This window comes from Manacus candei, unplaced genomic scaffold (genome assembly GCF_025592945.1).
Source record: "Manacus candei isolate 608988 ecotype Guabito, Panama unplaced genomic scaffold, ASM2559294v1 h1tg000050l, whole genome shotgun sequence".
NCBI lineage: Eukaryota > Metazoa > Chordata > Aves > Passeriformes > Pipridae > Manacus > Manacus candei.
In genome coordinates this window covers 31,213,747-31,233,079 of record NW_026138098.1, presented here as the reverse complement: position 1 = coordinate 31,233,079, position 19,333 = coordinate 31,213,747, and the positions used below count along the sequence as shown (strand labels likewise).

At 45.8% G+C, this 19,333-nt stretch overlaps 1 protein-coding gene across 3 annotated transcripts in view; it reads right to left on the bottom strand.

The window, feature by feature from the left end:
- Positions 1-19,115, bottom strand: part of ARID5B (AT-rich interaction domain 5B) — a 117,946-nt gene extending 98,831 nt beyond the window's left edge. The window contains exons 1-3 of one of the 3 annotated variants that reach the window (XM_051801031.1): positions 18,994-19,115; positions 18,545-18,805; positions 6,021-6,246 (exon numbers count right to left, since the gene is read on the bottom strand). In XM_051801031.1, the coding sequence (XP_051656991.1) occupies positions 6,021-6,246; positions 18,545-18,805; positions 18,994-19,014 (508 nt within the window). In that variant the 5' untranslated portion in view covers positions 19,015-19,115. Of the gene's footprint in view, positions 1-6,020; positions 6,247-18,544; positions 18,940-18,993 lie in introns of those variants that run through there. The other 2 variants (XM_051801032.1, XM_051801030.1) reach the window with 2 other exon arrangements.
- Between the last annotated feature and the right edge of the window lie 218 nt (positions 19,116-19,333).

The following is a 19,333-nucleotide window of genomic DNA, read 5'->3' as shown; positions in this document are numbered from 1 at the left end:
GTGGCTCAGGAGAGAAGGGTAAGTGAGGAGGGGGAGCCCCAAAATGCTACTGGAGAAAGGCTCACCTCCAGGACCAAATTACTGGGGGTACACTGGACTTAACAACAGCATCCCCTTTAACCATTTAAAAGGCAGACAGCAACTGAAGCCAACAAGCCAACAAGTATTTGTTAAACCAACTGGCTGACAGATATTAAAACAAATATTTATCTTGCCCTCTTTAGGCAAGGCCAGACAAAATTGTCTGTCTGCTCAGCACCTCAGGTTATCTCTGATCCCAAACATGTTAACACCAAAGGTAAGCAGTAATTAAATCAAAAGAAGATATTGAACCAAATGAAGTCTTCCTGCTCCATGACCTCTCTGAACAGCCATCCCAACAGACCTCCCTGCTCCACAGCCTGCTGGTGCTCTCGTCCTGCTGCAACAGTGCTGGCATGTGCCAGAAGCTGCACAAACACAGAAGAAAGAGCCAGGCCACAGTCTTTTTTTCCCAAGGGAGCCATCCTTCTCCATTCAGGCTCCATAGAGCACAACAGACAAATCATGTAATAGCCTCATCTATGGCAAAAGAACTGTATCAACTGGGCTGGTTAAAATGAGTTAGAGAGGTCACTCTGACCCACAAGACAAAAAACAACATATGGTGAACAAAGGGCAGAGAAGGGAAAATGGGATAATGGGACACTTAAAGAAGCTTTATCAAGATCAAAATGGCATTCAGCTAGGGCAATGGGGACAGGAAGGCACAAGGAAGAGGCAAAGAGTACAGACAGGGGAGAAGGGGAGGGGAAGAGGTAGAGGCATGACTTAGGCACAAAGTATCCAAAGTGGGCTGTACGCTGAATAGCTAACAATCAGTTGGTCAGAAAATTATTGCATCAAGTTAAGCCAGGCGAGCCTGAACTGAGCAGCACGCGACAAACAATGTGAAAGGAGAGTCGGCGTCAGACCAGAAGTCACCGCAAGTGTCTGAGCACACTACAGCTGCAGATTATCAGTTTCGATAATATCACAGTTTAACTACATTATGACTGGGGAACCTTCATCTGGAGAAGCCATGCCTGCTTCAAGGCCACTGGCAAGTGAAGTCAGAAGGGCTATCCAGCAGCCCAGTGCTTGCTGGCAGCCATGGGGTTGGCACCTTCCTGCAGGACAGCTCATCCCTGCTCTGCTGGTCCTTCCAAACTCACTGCAATCTGCCGTGGATCAGACCATTTCTACAGCAACACAAGATCCAACGAGGAGCTGTGATCTTCCAAGTGATGATATGCAAATTGTAAGACTGGTATGGAGAAGGAAATGGGAGGGTGACCCAGTCCTGCAGCATCCAGCCCTGCCCAGCAAGCTCTGCTGGAGAGTACAAAAGAGCTACTTCAAGAGAAGCAGGAAACAACTGCTGGAAAGCCACCTAGGGACTAGAAAAAGGTGACTGCTAGAATATACACCTCAGCTAGAAGCAGTAGTTGATTTCCATGGATTTCACAGGGAACAAAGATCCAGATTCTATACCCTCAAACACACGACTGTGGGAAATGAAAGACAGGACAGGACTGGCTGCTAAATTTTATTGATGTTTCCCCCCAGTGGACACAAACAAACAAGAAATAACTGCAGCAAAACCCCTTCAGTAAGCACCAGAACTTGCTTATCCCCATTACTAACACTGCCAGTGCAGGAACAGGAGTGCCTGATGCACAGCAACCTCAAACTGTCCATTTTGGCATGACAGCCATAAAAAATGGGTGAAAAGAGTGTCAATGCCAGCTTGGGAACCAAATCTAGACTCCTGTCAGGACAGAACCAGACGGATGCAGACTCCTAGCCAGGGCAGCAGCTCCCACCTCAGGCACAGGGACCACTTGTTCCTTGGCTACGCCCAGGCAGCACCGCAGCCCAGCCTAACCCAAACCACCAGAGCTGGTGAGCACTAAATTCAGTCATTTTTCTCTCAGTCTCTTCTCTCAATTTCAGCTCTGACTTTTCTATCTTTTATTTCTTTTTCTAAAGACACATTTAGAGATGAAACCATTCATAACTGCCTATCCACAGACAGTTTGTGGCAGCATAATTGACAATGAGTCTGCTGCAAAAATGAAAATGCTGTTTTAATAACCTTGGCCTAAAATACATTCTGTTGTATGCCTCAAAGGGTTTCAATAAAAAGTCAACCTGTAGAGACATATTTTCTTGGCTTAAACAACAATCCAAAGCATATAAATGTAGTCCAACTATAATGACATATTTATAGGCCAATAAAGCTTACACTGCAGCTTTCATACTTCACTTAAAGGAAGTCTGTAAGAAGTAGTGTTATATAAAATAATTTGAATTTTTTTTTTTAACTATAGCCCAAGGAATACAAATATGCAACTTTGCCATATTTAACCGATAGTGTTTACATTGCTTAGTTGCTAGAAATTTTGTAAAATGAAATAATTCCTCATTTGGTGCTTTCCCACTGGTTTACCAAATATGGATATACAAGTCCATTTATTACAAAGAAAAATCCCCTAAATAATTCTAAAGACAAAAATAAATAACTAGCGGCCTTAGTACTGAATGATTTTATCAGACCAATTCTTCTGGAAAAACAGGTTCTCATGTTCATTATGAATAATACATTCCTGAGCAACTCTATTTTTATATGCTGCATTGTTGTTACTCTTTATTTTTCTCAACATTTGAAAGAAATATTCAGAAAGCTATAGTCTTAAGACATAAACTGCTAGCATTCAATATTGACATATTTGTAGAAAGGGATAGAATGTATAACATAAATATCTCAACAGGCAGAAAGAAATAATTCTCAAAAATCATTTTTCAGGTTGAAATCTTGAAGCTCATACAAAAAAATGCCATTGCAAGATCTTTTATTTAATACAGTCCTAAGGAAAAGTTCTGCATAATTCACTAGGGATAAAAACAATGGCATTTTACAGAAAAAAACTCCACAGTTTCTGAAGAAAAGAGAGGCAAAGAGAAAAGAAGAAAGAAGGGAAAAAAAGAGAAAAGAGTGAGAAAGAGAAACAAAAGAGAAAAGAAAAAGAGATAAAAGAGAGAACAAAAAAGGGGACAGAACTACCTCATTTGAATTAGGGTCAACTTTCAATTATAGGTGCATGGTTTCTCCAGGTTGTGGATTAACCAAGGGCTGCCTTAGTTTTGGCTCAGCAAGTGCCACAGAGCGCATGGCACAGGGCATACACTGCTCACGATGCCTCACTTTGCCTGGTTATTGTTTGGAGCTGCCCTGCTCCCAGCAGCGTGTTTAATTAAGTATGTTTGCACAGTGACACTTTTCTGGTTCTGCATTGGCCATGTTTTCATTTCATCCGAGTTATTTCACTATTCCCCACTCCTGGACAGTGTGTGAAAAATAATTTTGTTTCTTCTGTAAAGTTTTTTTGAGCTCTTCGGTAGGGATATAATTTCCTACTACCTTCTAGAGCTCGATTCAAAAACATCTAGCAGGAAAAACTGCAGAATCTACTCACTTCTATGGGATTTTTCTGTAATGGAAACATGTCGTTTCATAGGAAAAAATGGGTCCAGGAGATCACGTTGTTTTTCTAGGCCTTTTCAACACCTGGTTCAGCAACTTCCTCATCTACAGCCAGGGTTAAACATGAGCATCACCAGAGGGACCTTTGCACGACAGTGCACTGTGCTCCCTCACAGTATGAGAAAAACTACCCCATCTGATTGTGCTGGAGACCTGCTGCAAAAGTTATTGCTAATAAATCTTTTGATCACACTGCAGCTGAGTGCTGCTCCACTGGCAAGATGCTGAGTACTGGAAAAGGTCTGCGGGCACACGTCGTAACGCGCAGTAAACCTGCCTTTCTGACAGCAGGGAAGAGACAACACCAGCAGCCCAAATCCCTGTGCCTTGGACACTGCACATTGTGCTGCTGCCCATGCCTACAGCTTGGGAGATGACGATTCCCAAAGCACAATGTCAACCTTGACCAACCAGAATGAGAGAAGTAAATCTTCATCTGGTGGGTGTTAAACCTCCGTCTCACAGTTGAGACAAACACCAGAGCTCATGGGTTGCCTACAGGACACAACCAAACCAAGCTGCTTCACAAGCTTTGAAGATCACCATTCTTTTGAATTCTTGTCAGATCCAGGAAGCAAAATACGCTTAAATTCTTGGGTCTTTCAAATAGTTAAAAAATCATCTCACTACTAAATTTAAGAAATTTCTTTTACTGCCTTTAAAAGGCTAGATCAATTGTCTATATCAACATATCTGGTCAGCTTTATGTCTCCTTGAACCTTTGGCTTCACTTCTCATCAACCGGTCATTATAAAGATAAAGGCAATCATAATCAAACATTAGCCAAAATTCTGTTTTCTACTGAAAAAGCACAACCCAACAATAAAGCCAGAGCCACCAACTGAAAATGAGCAACATCAGAATGTGGGGTTATCAAAATTATACCGTACAGTTCACATTCCATAAACATTTTCAGTATAACCCATACTTTGAAAGGCTTAACATGCAACTATAAGCTTTAGGCTTAAAGATAATTTTCTTTGGCTCCTAGAGTAGATAATAGCAATTTCGTAACTTACCACAAGGGTTTTTTTGTTTGTTGAAAACAAAAACAAGAAAACACTAGCACACAAAAGTTCTGTCTGAAAAACATTAAGATTCTTCTGACACAACAAACAAATGCAAATAAATGTAGTGTGTAAAGAACATACCAGGGCAATAGCAAGAGAAAATTACTGCACGTAATTATGAACCAGAAGAAACCACACAGAAAAGCAAAGGAAAAGATAAAGAATTGCATGGATTATTTTTTGATTCCTGGACATGTAATGAAAAATAAGATCAACTTTCAATTGTACTTTAATCTCCCAACCTACATATCTAATGGTGAAACGTGACATTGACAAAATCACTTCACCATTTGATAAGATCAGAAAAATGAGATGCAGAAGATAAATCCTCCAAGACAGATCTTCAGCTTCATGTAACTTGGGTCTCAATGCCAACACAGTCGTGACACTACAAAACTGAACTTGGCTCTGCACCTCCTGTTCATGAAGGTACAAAACCATTTCCTCAAATGCATCAGCCTTAGCTTTTAATTTCTTACCTTTCCACAAATTACAGCCTAAACTTGTTTCAAACATGGAACATTTGTTAAAAGCTTGGCACAAGAAAGAAATGTCCCTGGTACGCACTTCGAAGTGCCATCTCTGGCAGCTGTTATGCATCCAGGGGCCTAATACCACAAACAGGCATTTTTACCAACAAAGGATCGATCCATCTCCCTTGGACCTTGGATCCCACCACAGATTTTAGAGGTATGAGTGTCTGCGCACCAAAGGAGCCCCAGAGCTGCAAGCCTGTCTGCAACCATCCAAAGTAGCAGAGCTACTGTTTCCCATCCCAAAAAAACAGACAGGGAAAGAAACTACAGGAGACAACAGTGGGGTGCTTGCAGAGCCCTATGTTGTGTAGTAAGATAAAGCTGACAAGGAAACGCCATAGAAGGGCCACCTCCCTACTGAACAAGACACAGAGCCAACCGTACAGGAGCAGGGCAAGCATCAGGAGCATCTCTGAGCTTCCAGAAGATGGGACAGGAAAAGTAAAAGGCCTTTGCTCGCCCCTGCCTGTTGTAGGAGGCCTTGAGAAGACGTACCAGCCTCCTCTCTCCACAGTGCACGGCTCTGATCTGATCCCCAGACTTCAGAGCCTCGGGGAGAGCCTGTGACAATTATTTGTGTGCACATCTTCAGGGTCTGAGCCATAGTGCTTGGGGACATGTCTAGGGAGCAGACAGGTATCACAGAGTTACCCCATGCCAGTCTCGAAGGAGTCTGCGATGAGCTCACCACCACCACCCATCCCACACAGGTATCCCATCGCCACACCTCCGCCCCAGGCTCTGACGTACCTTGGGAATCGGGGATGGCATGGCAGGATCGGCTCATCTGTCTTCAAAAGACTTTCACCCACAGGCCCCTCCCCACAGGAGAAAGTAAGGGATACTCACCGAGGTCAGCCTTCTCCTTCAGGATGTCTTTGAAGTTCAAGCCGCTGTTGAGTGTGGATTGTCTGTATCTTGTCAAGGCCTCTTTCTGCCCATTCTTCCCCACATCCATCGGCTGGACCGGCTCAGCCCGGAAACCACACTTCCACTTGGAGAAATCGGACTGTGCCCATTTTGCCAAATCCTCAAGTTTCACAGTAACTTTTTCTGAAACAGCAATAACTTCATCCTGCAAGAGGCAGTGAAATGAGAACACAACATGTCACTCTGGGCTCCACGAGGACTGACAAACCCGTAACACCGCCCCACACTGACTCCTGGAAAAGCATATCTTGCTGCTGAGTAATTTTTCTGTGTTACAGAATAGCTAGTACTTAATTTATTCCTCTTGCCATCTAAAGTGGAAATATTAGTTGTTTACTGGAAGCAAATATACATGATCTAAAGACAATTTCGAGGACCAGGGCAATGATCCTAAAAGGCATTTGGAATGCAGGTTGCCAAATCACATCCTGTATAACCCAAAGCCCTGAGGGAAAGTTTGTTTTTTAGGTGCAATTAGCTGCAAATGTAAAAATTCATGGCTGGATGACTAATGGTTATAGCTAGTCCTGAAATAAATGGACTAAGTAAATCTCAGATTCTTGGAACTCTGACTCACCAGAAAATTCCTGTGTTTATGGTACATTTTCCCTTGGCTTAAATACAAATATTGAATTTAACTTTTGTCCTTAAAATTAAATAAAACTGTGATGTAATCCCAAAAGAAATACTACATAAATGTTATGTGCTTCCCACCAAAAGAAACTTGCACATTCTCATGTTTCTTAAAACCTTTTTCAAGATCAGAACCGTAATTTTTTTCCCGTCTAAAACATACAGTCTAAGAAAAGCACTTAAACTTAGTTTAGCCTCCAGAACATATACTCAAATAAAACAGCCCTAATTGCTGGATTTTAACCTTCCAGGAAACAATCAACTCCTCTCAGTCATGATGAATAAGCAGGATGTTTTACAGCTGACTCCAGTGAGCAAGGGATCAAGAAAGCCTCACAAAAAAACCAAACAAACATACATACCCAGCAAGATACACTCCAGATTTTTTGGTTAAAACAGCAGAAATAATTTATGTTGTAACAGGAGCTGGCTGCACACTACACCTTGCACACCACGCATTTCTAGCACTGAATAAGGTTACAGGTTCTTGAAATAAATAAACCAGAATCCAATTCTTCTCTCAAATAAACAAAAGTATTTGCAAAGGGGAGAGAAATTCTTTGCGTTATTAAACAAAGAGGAAAGCATGATTGATTCTCTCTGTGTGTTTTTTTTGTCCACTGAACACATTCCTCAGGAAATAAAATACTGCTCAATGGAAAAGAAAAAAAAAAAAAGCTTTATTGTGACAAGTTGCACACAATACTGAAATATCTCTAGTAAAAAAACCAGATCTGATATTCCACTCTCCCTTATATAATACAAAACTGTTTTATAAGCAGGCACCTTCATTACATTTAGTGCAATAACAAATATTTGGTCAGAAATGAACAGCATGCTTCTATGCTAAGCAAGCTTGTAATAAAATCTTTTCCTTTATCGCTGCACAGCTTCCACCAAACAACAAACAATAACAGTGATGCTTTAAATCTCTGTTTATGACAAACGTCAATACTTTGTAAACAAGCACTGGGTACTACAAAGCACAATTTCAATGGATGGTTTCACCCAATTTCATTACACCATCCACTTGAAATAAAAAAGCTGTAGTTGCTATGCATTTTATAGCTATTACATGGTGATTATTAAATGTCAGGATGGAAAAAAATAATACATATATATAAATATCAGACTGCCTGCAGACAGTCTCGGCAATTTCTGGATGAAGTCCTCTTTTAGGGTGTTGAATACCATCACCAGCTACTACACAATTTCTAATACTCCACACTAGAGAAATCTATTTAGCAGCAGTTTAAAAAAAAATCCTGACTTGGAGATCAGACATGTTTTTAGTTAAAATATTATTTTCCAAATAGCTCTCATGATCAAATGATTATGATTTCAATTACTAGTTTCTTCATATCCTTTCCAAGAACTGGTATGACTAATTTTGGCTGGCATACAAAGTAAGTTGAGCAGACAATTTATTAACCAAAAGAAAAGTACAATCACTGTTACATCATCAATGAATAAACTTGTTTTCGAGAATACAACCTTCGCACACATGCACATGATGTGTACACAGGAAGAAAAAAAAGGAATTAAAAAAAAAACAAGACAACACCCTACTGTAACAAGGGTGAAGCGATGTTGGTGCACTCACTGGCTCTGCCCGGGCTGCCATGGAGGGGGAACCAGCTGGTCCCCAAATCCCTGTTCACCCCTTGTACCACCAGGGATCACCCCGGCTGCACCAGGGAAACACAGCCAAGTTCACTTTTACCCAGGAAATGGAAAAATTACCCAGTGCATTTCAGGGCCTGCCTTGGGTCTCCCCGTCCGTCCTACAGCGGGACTGAACACACCTGCTCTCTCCCTCTCTCTGCTCATTTTTGGCCCAATTCAGAGAGAACAAGAGTTGTCCTTCCCAACTCCTCAAACACCACAGAGGTCACAAGTCAGACCGCAGTCCTCCTCCGAGCGCCGCTGCCAATACGGATCTCACCAGTGAGGAGCCGCATCTCCAGAGACAATTCCACCTTGACACCTCATCATACAAACACTGCCACCCAGCAAGGCATGGTAGGTGGCCACAGCTCCTGCTTTCTGAGGAGCCCAAGCCCCAGGTAGCTCCAGAGGGGCTGTCTTCCCCTTATCTTGGTAGTCTGCTAACACAAGAGGTCACCTGTCCCTCTGCCACCCAAACAAGAGGTCACCCAGCTACTTCACCAGCTCTGGAATTTCAATGTGCCTTGTCAAGCTTTCGCACATTCCTAAGCAACCTTTCCAAGCACTCAGACCTAAACTACTGTGGTTTTTATTTTCATTACGTATTTTTTGAGCAGCAGGTGACAAAAGGGTTCCTCTCCTTTTTGGTTAAGCCCTGTGTCACAACAAAAGCTGCTCTGGAACCTTGCAGGGCTCTGCCAGCCAGAGGAGCCCCCGCAGCCATTCTGTATCAACCACTGTGCACCTACTGCCACAGCCCTTCCAGAGAATACAGATGTTGAATAAATAAAAACCAGGTACACGGTGACACATGACTAACAAACCTTTAGAAGATTAAAGAAATCTGCTGTATAACCTTCATGTCATTCATAATTATATCTCTGTGTAAACATGAAAAACCACCCACATGGCTTAGAGAGCACATATATATATATATATATATATATATATATATATATACAAAAATCAACTCATCGTGTATTAGCTATGCTCTGAAGTGATATGTTTATAAGATCTCCATTGCACGGTTAAGTCTTTAATTACCGTTTTTTCCTGCTACAGCAGGATGAGAAAACAACTGGCACAGATTTCAGCCCAGCTCAGGAATCAGATCTATCTCGGATGGACCTTAATGGACACTGACCAATCAACGGTCAGTGGTCCAATGGACCAACGTTCCCAGACACAATGTTGTATAAGTCTTGAAATAAGCACTGACTACTGAAAGAGGCATTTTTTTTCTGCTTCTCTAAAACGGGTATCTACTCAGCCTGTAATTTTAGCACATCTTACAAGATTCTAAGAGAAGTACAATACTTTCACCTCTCAAGTGGGATGTGGGGAGATGGTTAAGAAAGATGGTGACACAAACCCTTTTCATCCCTCTCTTGTTTTTTTTTAAGAGCATATTGGATTTGCATTTCCAGAGAAGTTCATCCAGGGAGAAGGGGACAGCATCTTCTCGAGAGCCATTATGCTTAAATATTATGTCACTGTTGTCTAAGCAACCATCACAGCCTCCCAAAAGCACAGAATGCTATATTGCCTGACTCAGCAGATGGTTGAAATACTTACATTCAGGGAAAGAGGTCAGGTAGTTATAATAGTTTAAAACAGATAATTATTTTTTAGAAGAAATATTAACTCTTACGAGGCCGGGAGTCACAGGGCAGCACAGGGAGGTCGTACATCTTGACTGCACGCTCGCATATGGTACGTCACAACTCCTCACTCATTGCCAATAACTAGGAAAGATTTATATTTTAGAGACGTCCAGGCAGCCTTAAAAGAATTACAGCAACTGAGATATCTCAAAATTTTGACATGCTGAGACTGTTTTCACTCCAGTGCTTCCAGAGGTCATTTAAGGAATTCTGGAGGGCACGAGCGAGTCGAACACCTGCTTGGCTGTCTCCTAACATCAAATACGTGGCCTAGAGAAAAACAGGAGACGTACTGTAAAAACTCTTGCTGATAATTACAGGAGACACTGCGTGTCATTTATCTGATCAGTATGATTTGCATTAGAAAACATCTTCAAGCCTTTTTCATGAAATCTTTAGCACAGTAGATAGTTGGGGATGCATATTTTACAACCGAGTACATTGCTGATGAAAACACATTCATCCACAGGAGTAAAAAATACAGTGTGACTCTTACGGACTGCATTCACCAGGGATAATAGAACTGCATATTTCATTTGGCCATAAAGGCCTGTCTTATTCTAGGGGGTCTTTTTACATCCCATGGATTTTTTAGTTTTTTGCGATTTAGGTGAAACGGACCTTCCCATACTTTGTGTAACAACGCAGTTCTCACCTCAGGAATCTGGTTTCCTGCTCTAGATCCCTTTGAGGAGTGGAAGGTCATGTTGCAGGCATGGAGAAGGGAAGGAGGGGGCTTGTTGCCAGTAAGCACCTCTCCCACAGCAACGCATTTACCTGGGGGTTTGAGGGAAGTACCACAACCCTTACTTGAAAGCACAGTAAAACCAAAAAGCCCTGACTGCAAAGCCTTTAGTCCAGAGCTTTTCTCTGCCATACAGATGCTACCAGGGCTCTGGGACAGCAGGAGAAACCAGGTCATGTCAATTCAGCCCTAGCCCACTCACCAGAAGTCACTCAGGAACCTGAACTCAAGTCTCCAGTCATCCCCTACAAGCAGCACTTCCTTCAGTTACCATAGCCAGCCCTAAAAGGGCATTTGTACAGGACTGCTTTGCTCTCAGAGACTTTCTCTAGCATAAGAAGGTCCTGTCTCCCTGCTGCCTGCTGTGTACTGGGAATACACATGGGGGGCTTTAAGACTGCAGGATCACAAACTAGCAGAAAAACTGTGGCTGTGTTGTAAAAAAGGTCTGGCTCTGGGATGTTCCCTGTTCAGCCTCCCTGCAAGGAACACTGCCATACAGTCCCCTATTACATGGCAAGCCCAGATCCCAGCAGTCAGGTGCACTTCACAGATCCTTTGGGACACCTCTGTCTGCCCTGGGCTAGGGGATGCACAAGGAGATGGCAACCAAATGAGGCACTCAAAGCAGGGTTGGGGGGAAAGCAAGCTGCCCCTGCCTGTGCCAAGCACTGGAGACTCTTATGAGGTTTCCCTGTGGTCCCACCTGCAGAACAGGATCACTGAACCAGGTTCCTGTCTGGCAGAGCTGTGCCCCAGTCCCCACATCTGCAGCACCCTAAGAAAGGTTTTGCTGGAAGCAAGGATCCCAAAGGATCTGTGGAGTGCACCTGACTGCTGGGGTGGCTGTGTGCAGAGACCTACAGAGACCACTACTCTCCACCTATGGGGAAAGCTTTGAGAACGGAAACAGGCACAGATCAGGAATTTACCTGGCACACGGGAGAATTTTAAAGAGGCCAAGGCAGAACCTTTCATCTGTTAATCCTCTGCTAATTACTTTAAAGGGCTATAATAATCTTGTTAAATTCAGGTGACAGGTATTTCCCCAGCCTAAGCACAGCTGCACAGAGCTGTCTGAAACTCACACTGATGTGTTCATCCCTTCTGCCAGGGTCCAAAACCAAGAGAAGAGACCAAGATAAAGGACATGAATGAAGCATGAGAAATCCTATGGTTTTCACTTTCTCTTGTACTAGCAAGCAGCTTTTTCCATGTGATTCCGTAATTCCAAAGCGAGACATGCCAAATGACCTCGGGCAGAGCAGCACCATGTCTTTATAGGATGCTCTGTGGGACACTGGTACATCTGGGCCAGAAGTGGGGTGGAGATGGAGTGCACAGAGGGATGGCTGTGAGCAGCCAGACATGACATTTCTACTGTGAGCCTCCTCCTTTTTGTCTGGGGTGGGTTTTTTTCTCCCTCCTCCCACTCCCAAGCAGAGGTTCAAATTGAATTTATATCTGTCATTGTAGATAGAAGTCCTGACCAAAGAGAAAATAGGCTTCAGTCAAAATGTTTCCCCATCAGATAGCTCACAGATCTTGAGGAGCTGTTTTAGTTTAGGCAAGTTGACAAGCAATTCATTCCTAATTTTGCCTACTACAGTTACAGTACGAAAAGCTTTCCTCGTAGATTACATAATTATATTTTTCTTAACAAGGAGTACATGGCATTAGCAGGTTTAAATTATGCAAGCTTATTCTTTTGTCTTTAGTTATATTGTGTTCTATTGTGCTGGTAAAACAATATGTGCTTTAATTAGCAAATATCTGTAAATAATTTACTTGCTTTTCATACAGCAGAACAATGGAGCCAATTTTCACATACATCCACTGAGCATGTCTAGGGGGTTTCTTGCCAGAACCTTCCATTGTTCAGTATCTGTATCAATCTGCCCATCATTAGCAGCAAACGTTCAACAACCCAGCAAGACATTAAAGTTTTGGCCCCCGGGAGTAGCCCCAAGCCCCCCAAACCCGAGGCTACGCTCTGCAAAGAAAGATTAAAATACCCAGAAAATGAAAACAAACTCTTTTATTATCTATAACCCTGGCACCTTTGCACAGAAACATGGACGCCTGCCAAGCATTAAGGTCACTGGATTAATGCCATAAAATGCCGATGTTCATCTGACCTTCTGACTGCATTTTAGCTACAAATAAAAAGCTCAACTTGATACGACACCATGAATCACACGAGTGCCTTGGCTCTGCAGGGTTAACGCTGGGTGTGAACCCACACTGCATATGCACACACACACACACACACAAAGAAAAACGCTCTTAAATCAAGAGTGGATGACTGTTCAGAGACTTAAGGCATTGTTATTTTGAATGCGAATGAAAGGGCCAGAACAAGCATTGCAAGAATATTTCAATTATGTATTTCCCAGAACTACATCTCTGAGCAACTAATGCAAATACTGCTCCCATAGCAGTAGAACTTCTTCCCGAATAAAAGCATGCGAGAGCTTGAATCAGAACATACTTTCTATATCATTCGCATATTGTTTGAATATTATTAAAAATGCAAAATCTATGTATGCGTTACTCTCCTGAGCAATACAGTAATTATGATTAAGGGACAAGCAGCACAAAAAGAGCCAATTTATCTTACTTGCGCTTAGGAATACTATTGTGTAACTAAGCAACTAAAGACAAAATATAGTCTAATTAATTCACTCCTATGCTTATTTAAAAGACACAATTAGAACATTTTTATTTTCCAGCCTGCACAGTATCTCAACATGCTTGAGGGTGTACCATGTGAGGCCCATTCTTCTCCAAAGACAAGAGTTTAATGTTTAGTGCCACTGATCAGACTGGGAAAAGCAACTCTGGAGAGCAGTGGGTGTATTTTACAGTCTGAATGCACTGGGAAGGGGAGGGAATAGGAAAAAAAAAAAAAGATTTTAAAAAAGGAAATCTGCCTTAAATGACCAGATATGCCAGATTGCTGGCTAATGGCTAGCAACATGTGGCTTCTCTGAGTAATATCATTGCCCTCTCCTTCCTTTGCCAGCATATGCTACTGGTGGCAAGAGAGATAAAAATATACAGAGTGGATATGCAATTACCAAAACCATGATATTTTATGACAAATGCCATTCCTCTAACACTGCTATTACAGTGCGCCTGATTTACAAAGCTGAATTAATTTGAGCAAGTGTACATTGGAGATTGATGCTATTAGCATGATTTTTAAAGCACCCTTTAATAATCATAATCTGCATGTTTGAAACGTGTTGCCATTACCAGTGTTGACAGATACGAGCATAAGGCACACACTGTGGAGACTAAAACAGGACTGTTCTCATTTCAAATAAGAGCGTACAGATTCCTACGTCTTTTAAAAAAATAAAAATAGATCTATTACTGCGCAAAGGGAGTAGCACATTTTTGAAGGGGGGTGGCAATAAAGCACTGCGGGTGTAAGACACCACGCTCAGGTCAGCCTATGCTACATTTCTGCACTGGGGCAGGACCTCTGCACGTGGAGAACCCCTCCAAAACAAATCAGGCTTTCGAGGGATGCTGTGAACATCTGTCCCGAAATGAAGGGAGAAAAAAACCACTGCCTCCCTTAACTTTCTTGAAGAATCTCTCCTGAAATTATAAAGTGACGTACATTTATGGAGTGACTTCTTTTTTTTCCCTTTCCCCCAATTAGTCTGAAAATGCAAAATACTGCTAGGGAAATAATTACAGGAAACTAGCTCTCTCCTCTCCTCCGTATGAGCAACGCTTACTCATGTAAATTACTTGCATGAGTAAGGATTATTTGCAAGGCGAAAAGCATTGCATCAGATCCCCAGTTCGGGAGAAGAGACGAAATCAACATGAGTTCGTAGTAAACTTCACTGTTGATGAATGAACCAAAGGCAGATCCCCACTGACAGTCCAGCCTCAGTGGAAGCACCATTCACCACAATGCAGGGCAATGTAGGGAATGTCAGACCATGCAAAGTGAATTAGTTGGTTGTTTGGGTTTCTTTAGGAATTGTATGCATCACATCAAATACCATCTCTGGATTTAATGAGTACCAGTTTTGAGATATATTTTTAAGCCTAGTCTAATTAATGCCAACACCTTTAAAAACATGAAAACACATGGCACTAACAAGCATTCTGCTCTAGAACTGCTTCTGCAAAGGTCAGTCATTCCACAGCTCCACGCTACCCCTTGGAGCACAGAGGAATAAATGAGCTGGAGGAGGGTTTGGTCAAGACCCTGTGGGCTGGAGGACTTGGGGGCTGAGCCCACCTTGTGCTCCCTGACTGCCACAGGACCAGGGCACTGAGCAAGGGGACCAGACAAGGGTTTTCTCGGCCGGCACGTACTTCTCCCAGTCAGGTGCCAAAAGAGCTGGGGGGCTGCTTTCCACACTCACCCTGCAAAACTGGTCAAGTGCAACAGTGTGCTCTTAGGGCCAACTCCCTCAGGATCTTCACATCCCCCCAAGCATTCTCCTTCGAACCCTGTGTGAGACACCTTCCATCACACAGGTTTTCCCAGCCTATGCTGGAGGTGACACAGGGAACTGTGCTGGACCAGGAGTGGACAAGAAAATAGGGGCAAGGTGGTGATTTCCTCCAGAAAAAGATACTTTTCTCCAGTTTGGCAATGGCTTTCCAGGAACAGAGGAGAGCCACTTCTTCCTCACCTCTTTGACCAGAGTGCTGAAGTGTTTGGGCTGGATGGCAAGGTGGGAGGCAGCACACTCAGGCCCCTGTGTCTTAAAAGCAGCAATGAAGTTTTCACCGAAGCAGCACAAACCTCTTCTACCTCACCTAACAGTGCTCCCAAAGGCACCGTTGCTCTTACAAAGATGTCTCCGCTGCTCCTGCGCAGCAAGACCCCTGGCCCAAGCATGATGCCAGAGCTGCTGCCAGGCTCTCCATGCCTGGGAGCAGGCATATCTTTGGGATGTGATGAGCATCAGGGCCAGGAGCACTTCTACTGCTGCATGTGACCAGCCCCATCCCACATTCACCATCCACTGAGACTCCCTGGGAAGCAACCTCTGGCCAGCTCCTGGGGGTGAACAGGAGTTTCTCCACGGAGGTGATGGGGATGCTGAGCCTCAGGTGTAGGGAGAGGTACTGCAGCAGAGGCACATCTGGGCTTGAACCTTCCCTGGGTCTGGGCCTCAGTGCGTGGAAACATCCGGTTTTAGCAGCAGTCAGGGTTATATTTAAATCTGGATGATGAATTCAGCTAGCTATAAAAAGACTTATATTTACGCTTATTGCTGATTAGCTCAAACATTTGGCAATCAGATAAAACACGCCATCAGAAATTTCTGACTAACAGAAGCATTACATACCTCCTCGCTTCTCCTCCCTCCTCACAGCCACTAGCTGAATACTGTCATAGTGTCAGTGCTGCTATTACAGAGAGCAGGCAGCCAGCTGCTTCTATTAATCATGCCTCTAGCGCAGGTAGCTGCCAGTGACTGTGCCTAAACCTCCTGTGGGCTCCATCGCAAGCCCGCGATTCAACCTCTCGTTCCCCTCGCCGACAAATCCACGGACAGCGAGCGCCCCTCTCACCCTTTGCCTCGGACACTGCAGATTTGCAATGCACGTATAAGCACCGTCTCACTTCGTTCCTTGAATGCAAGATAAGGTGTTTTACCCCATCAGCAGTCCCACACCACGAATAAAGTCTACCCTGATGGCTACAAGCCGCCTCTGACCCACCAACTGCATCTCCTCCCGCAGACAGAGCTCAGCCTGGAGTTAGGAAGCCTTGCGACCCCAGAGTGGCCCTGACGCCCCTTTGGGGACAGATGTGGGTGTCATTTACCTAAGGGATCAGGACCTTGGGGTGGTCAGGGGGAACAGCCACCCTGTGCCCTGATGAGGCTGGTCACCCCCAGCCAGGACCCTGCACAGCCCCAGCCAGCACCCAGCCTTTTGTCTCCTGTCCACCCACACATCCCCAAGCACAGCTCGGATCGTTCCAAACTATTAAAAATCGATCATAAAAAACCATTCTGATGTCTATAAACAAGTTAATGGAGTAAGTGAAAACAAAGTACATTTCTTAATGGGAGTGTTATGTTGCCCTCTCTAGGCCCTGGCTCTCAGTGCCGGTTTCTGTAGGCTCCCTGCCAGAGAAGTATCACTCAGAGCTGTTGCTGTTGCTGCTGCTGCTGCTACTCTGCTAATGAATGACTAACTTAGGCCAGAGGGGAAATGACATCACCAGGGTGTAAAACACAACTGCATTAGGAAACTTTTTACCTGCTTTGCATTTGTCATAATTATTCTACACAATACGGCTGGCATTTGCATAATTTCAAGGTGTGCCATTATCTTAATTGAAAATTGTTTTCATATGGTTGAATAATGCAGAATGACATCAGTTAAAGCCCCAATGAAATGCACAAGTATAATCACACGGCTAATTACTAGCCGTGTTTGCATGTAAAAATAAATAAAATTGTGCGTATTATTAGGAGGGTACATGCAGCTGAGAACTCTCGTACCAGAGCAGTGTTTTACTCGTAATGGTAGGATTAATTTTCTCTGATGTTCCTACCACAGTAACATGAGCTGATCATTAAGGCGTATTAAAATGATTTGTGTCCCTTTCCCCACCCCCCCTTCCAAATATCTTTCATTTTACACACACACGAGACACACAGAGGCACAGTTTTAAATAGTCACCACGGGCAATTTCAGAGCATCCATTGCTCACTGTCATCTCCCTGATTCTTAGGAAAAGGCTCCCTTATCTCAGCGGCACGCACAGAAAATTAAAGTGAAGAGGTGGTAGCAAGTGAAGGTGGCTCTGAAACGCGTTTCAGCCGCGTACGCATGTGTGCGGGGACAGGGCTACGCCGACACCTACAGCCACGCGTGCCTCCGAAAACAGCTCCTGCGGAGAGCCCCCCTTCGAACCCACACTCCCCCGGCATCCACAACACAAGTTACCCCAAAACATCTCATCCCCCTCCTGCCTGATCTCCAGCCCCTCTCGGGGACCCTCTCCATCCCCCGCCCCAGACCGGGGACCGCCGAAGCAATGAATTAAAGAAGCAGATAACGGAAGGGTTCGGGGCTGGGGCGGGGCGGTGCGGGGCTGCGCGGCCCCATCCCGGGTTGCGCGGCCGCGGGCGGAGGTGCCGGCGCGCAGCGCGTTTGCGCCGGGAGCGCGGCGGCTCCGAAATACACCCAGGCATATCTGCAAGTTATTTGAATGCATTATTCCCATACCTGTCATTTATCACTTTATTCAACACGTCCCTGCCAGCTCGAGAGCGTTTGATCTCCCCCTGCCTCCATTTCGTAATTTCCGCCCTCTTAAACATATCGAATACTTAAAAAAAGCCTCGAACAATATCGAAATCACCCCGACGTGTTTTTCTCCCCGCTTTTCTGCGTCTTTTGGATTTTTCGGATTTTTTTTTGTTTTTTTTTTGGTTAACGATGCGGGAGAAGGACAAGGCGAGCCCCGCACACCCTCCACTGCCCGTCGGGCCGGGGGCGCCCCGCACCGCGACCCCCTCCCGCCTTCCCTCCGCCCGCACAAGTTCCCGGGCAGCGCGCACCGGTGCGCCCCGACGGCGCGGCCCCTCCGCGCTGCCCCGCCACGCACGGCGGGGAGGGGGGCGCGGGTGGGGGGAGCAAACGGGAGGGAAGGGGGGAGCTAAGCCCGGACATGCAGGTGGGGACGTGCGCGGGGGGGTGAAAGGGGAGGGGGCCGGCGCCGCGTTTACCACCTCGCCATGGTCACTGGTCCTGCCCTGGGGGGTGTCCTCGGGGAGAAAATAAAGTTTGGCGCTGGAGAGAAGTTGCCGGCTGGTGCGCTCCTCCCAGAGCAGCTGCAGCTCCGCGATGCAGGCGGGCTCCTCCGCGCGGCACCGCACGAAGAAGAAGTCGCCGAGGGAGAGGACCCGCGCCCGGCCGCCGCCGCGGCGCTGGAAGCGGAACGCCCTGTAGAAGACGTAGGGGCCGTGCGAGCCGCACGGGGCGCCGACCCACTGCGGGGAACAACAACACGGCAGCGGCATCAGCGCCGGCTCCGCGCCGCGCCGCGCCGCGCCGCGCCGCGCAGGGGCAGGAGGAGGAGGAGGAGGAGGGCGGCGGGAGGGGAGCGCGGGAGGGAGGGAGGGGGCTCCGCGGCGGCGGGGGGCGCGGGGCGGGGCGGGGGCGCGGGGCGGCGCGGTACCTGCAGTGCGCTGCGCTCCATCGCGGCTCCGGCGCGATTGAACTCAACATTCTCCCAAACTTGTTGGCGTGAATGGAGCCCGGCAGGTCCTGGCAGGGCGAAGCCGGCCCCGCCGCCCGCCGCCCCCCGCCGCCGCCGCCCCCGCGCCGCCCCGCCGCCGCCACCGCCCCCCGCCCCACCGCGCGCGGCGACGCCTCCCCCCCCGCCTGCCCGCCGCCCCACCGCCCCGCCGACGCCCCGCCGCGTCCCGCCACCGGCGCCACCTGACGCCGGCCGGCCCCCCGACGCCCGGCACGGCCCGGCAAAAATGCCGCGGGGCGGCGGCGGGCCCCGGGGGGGT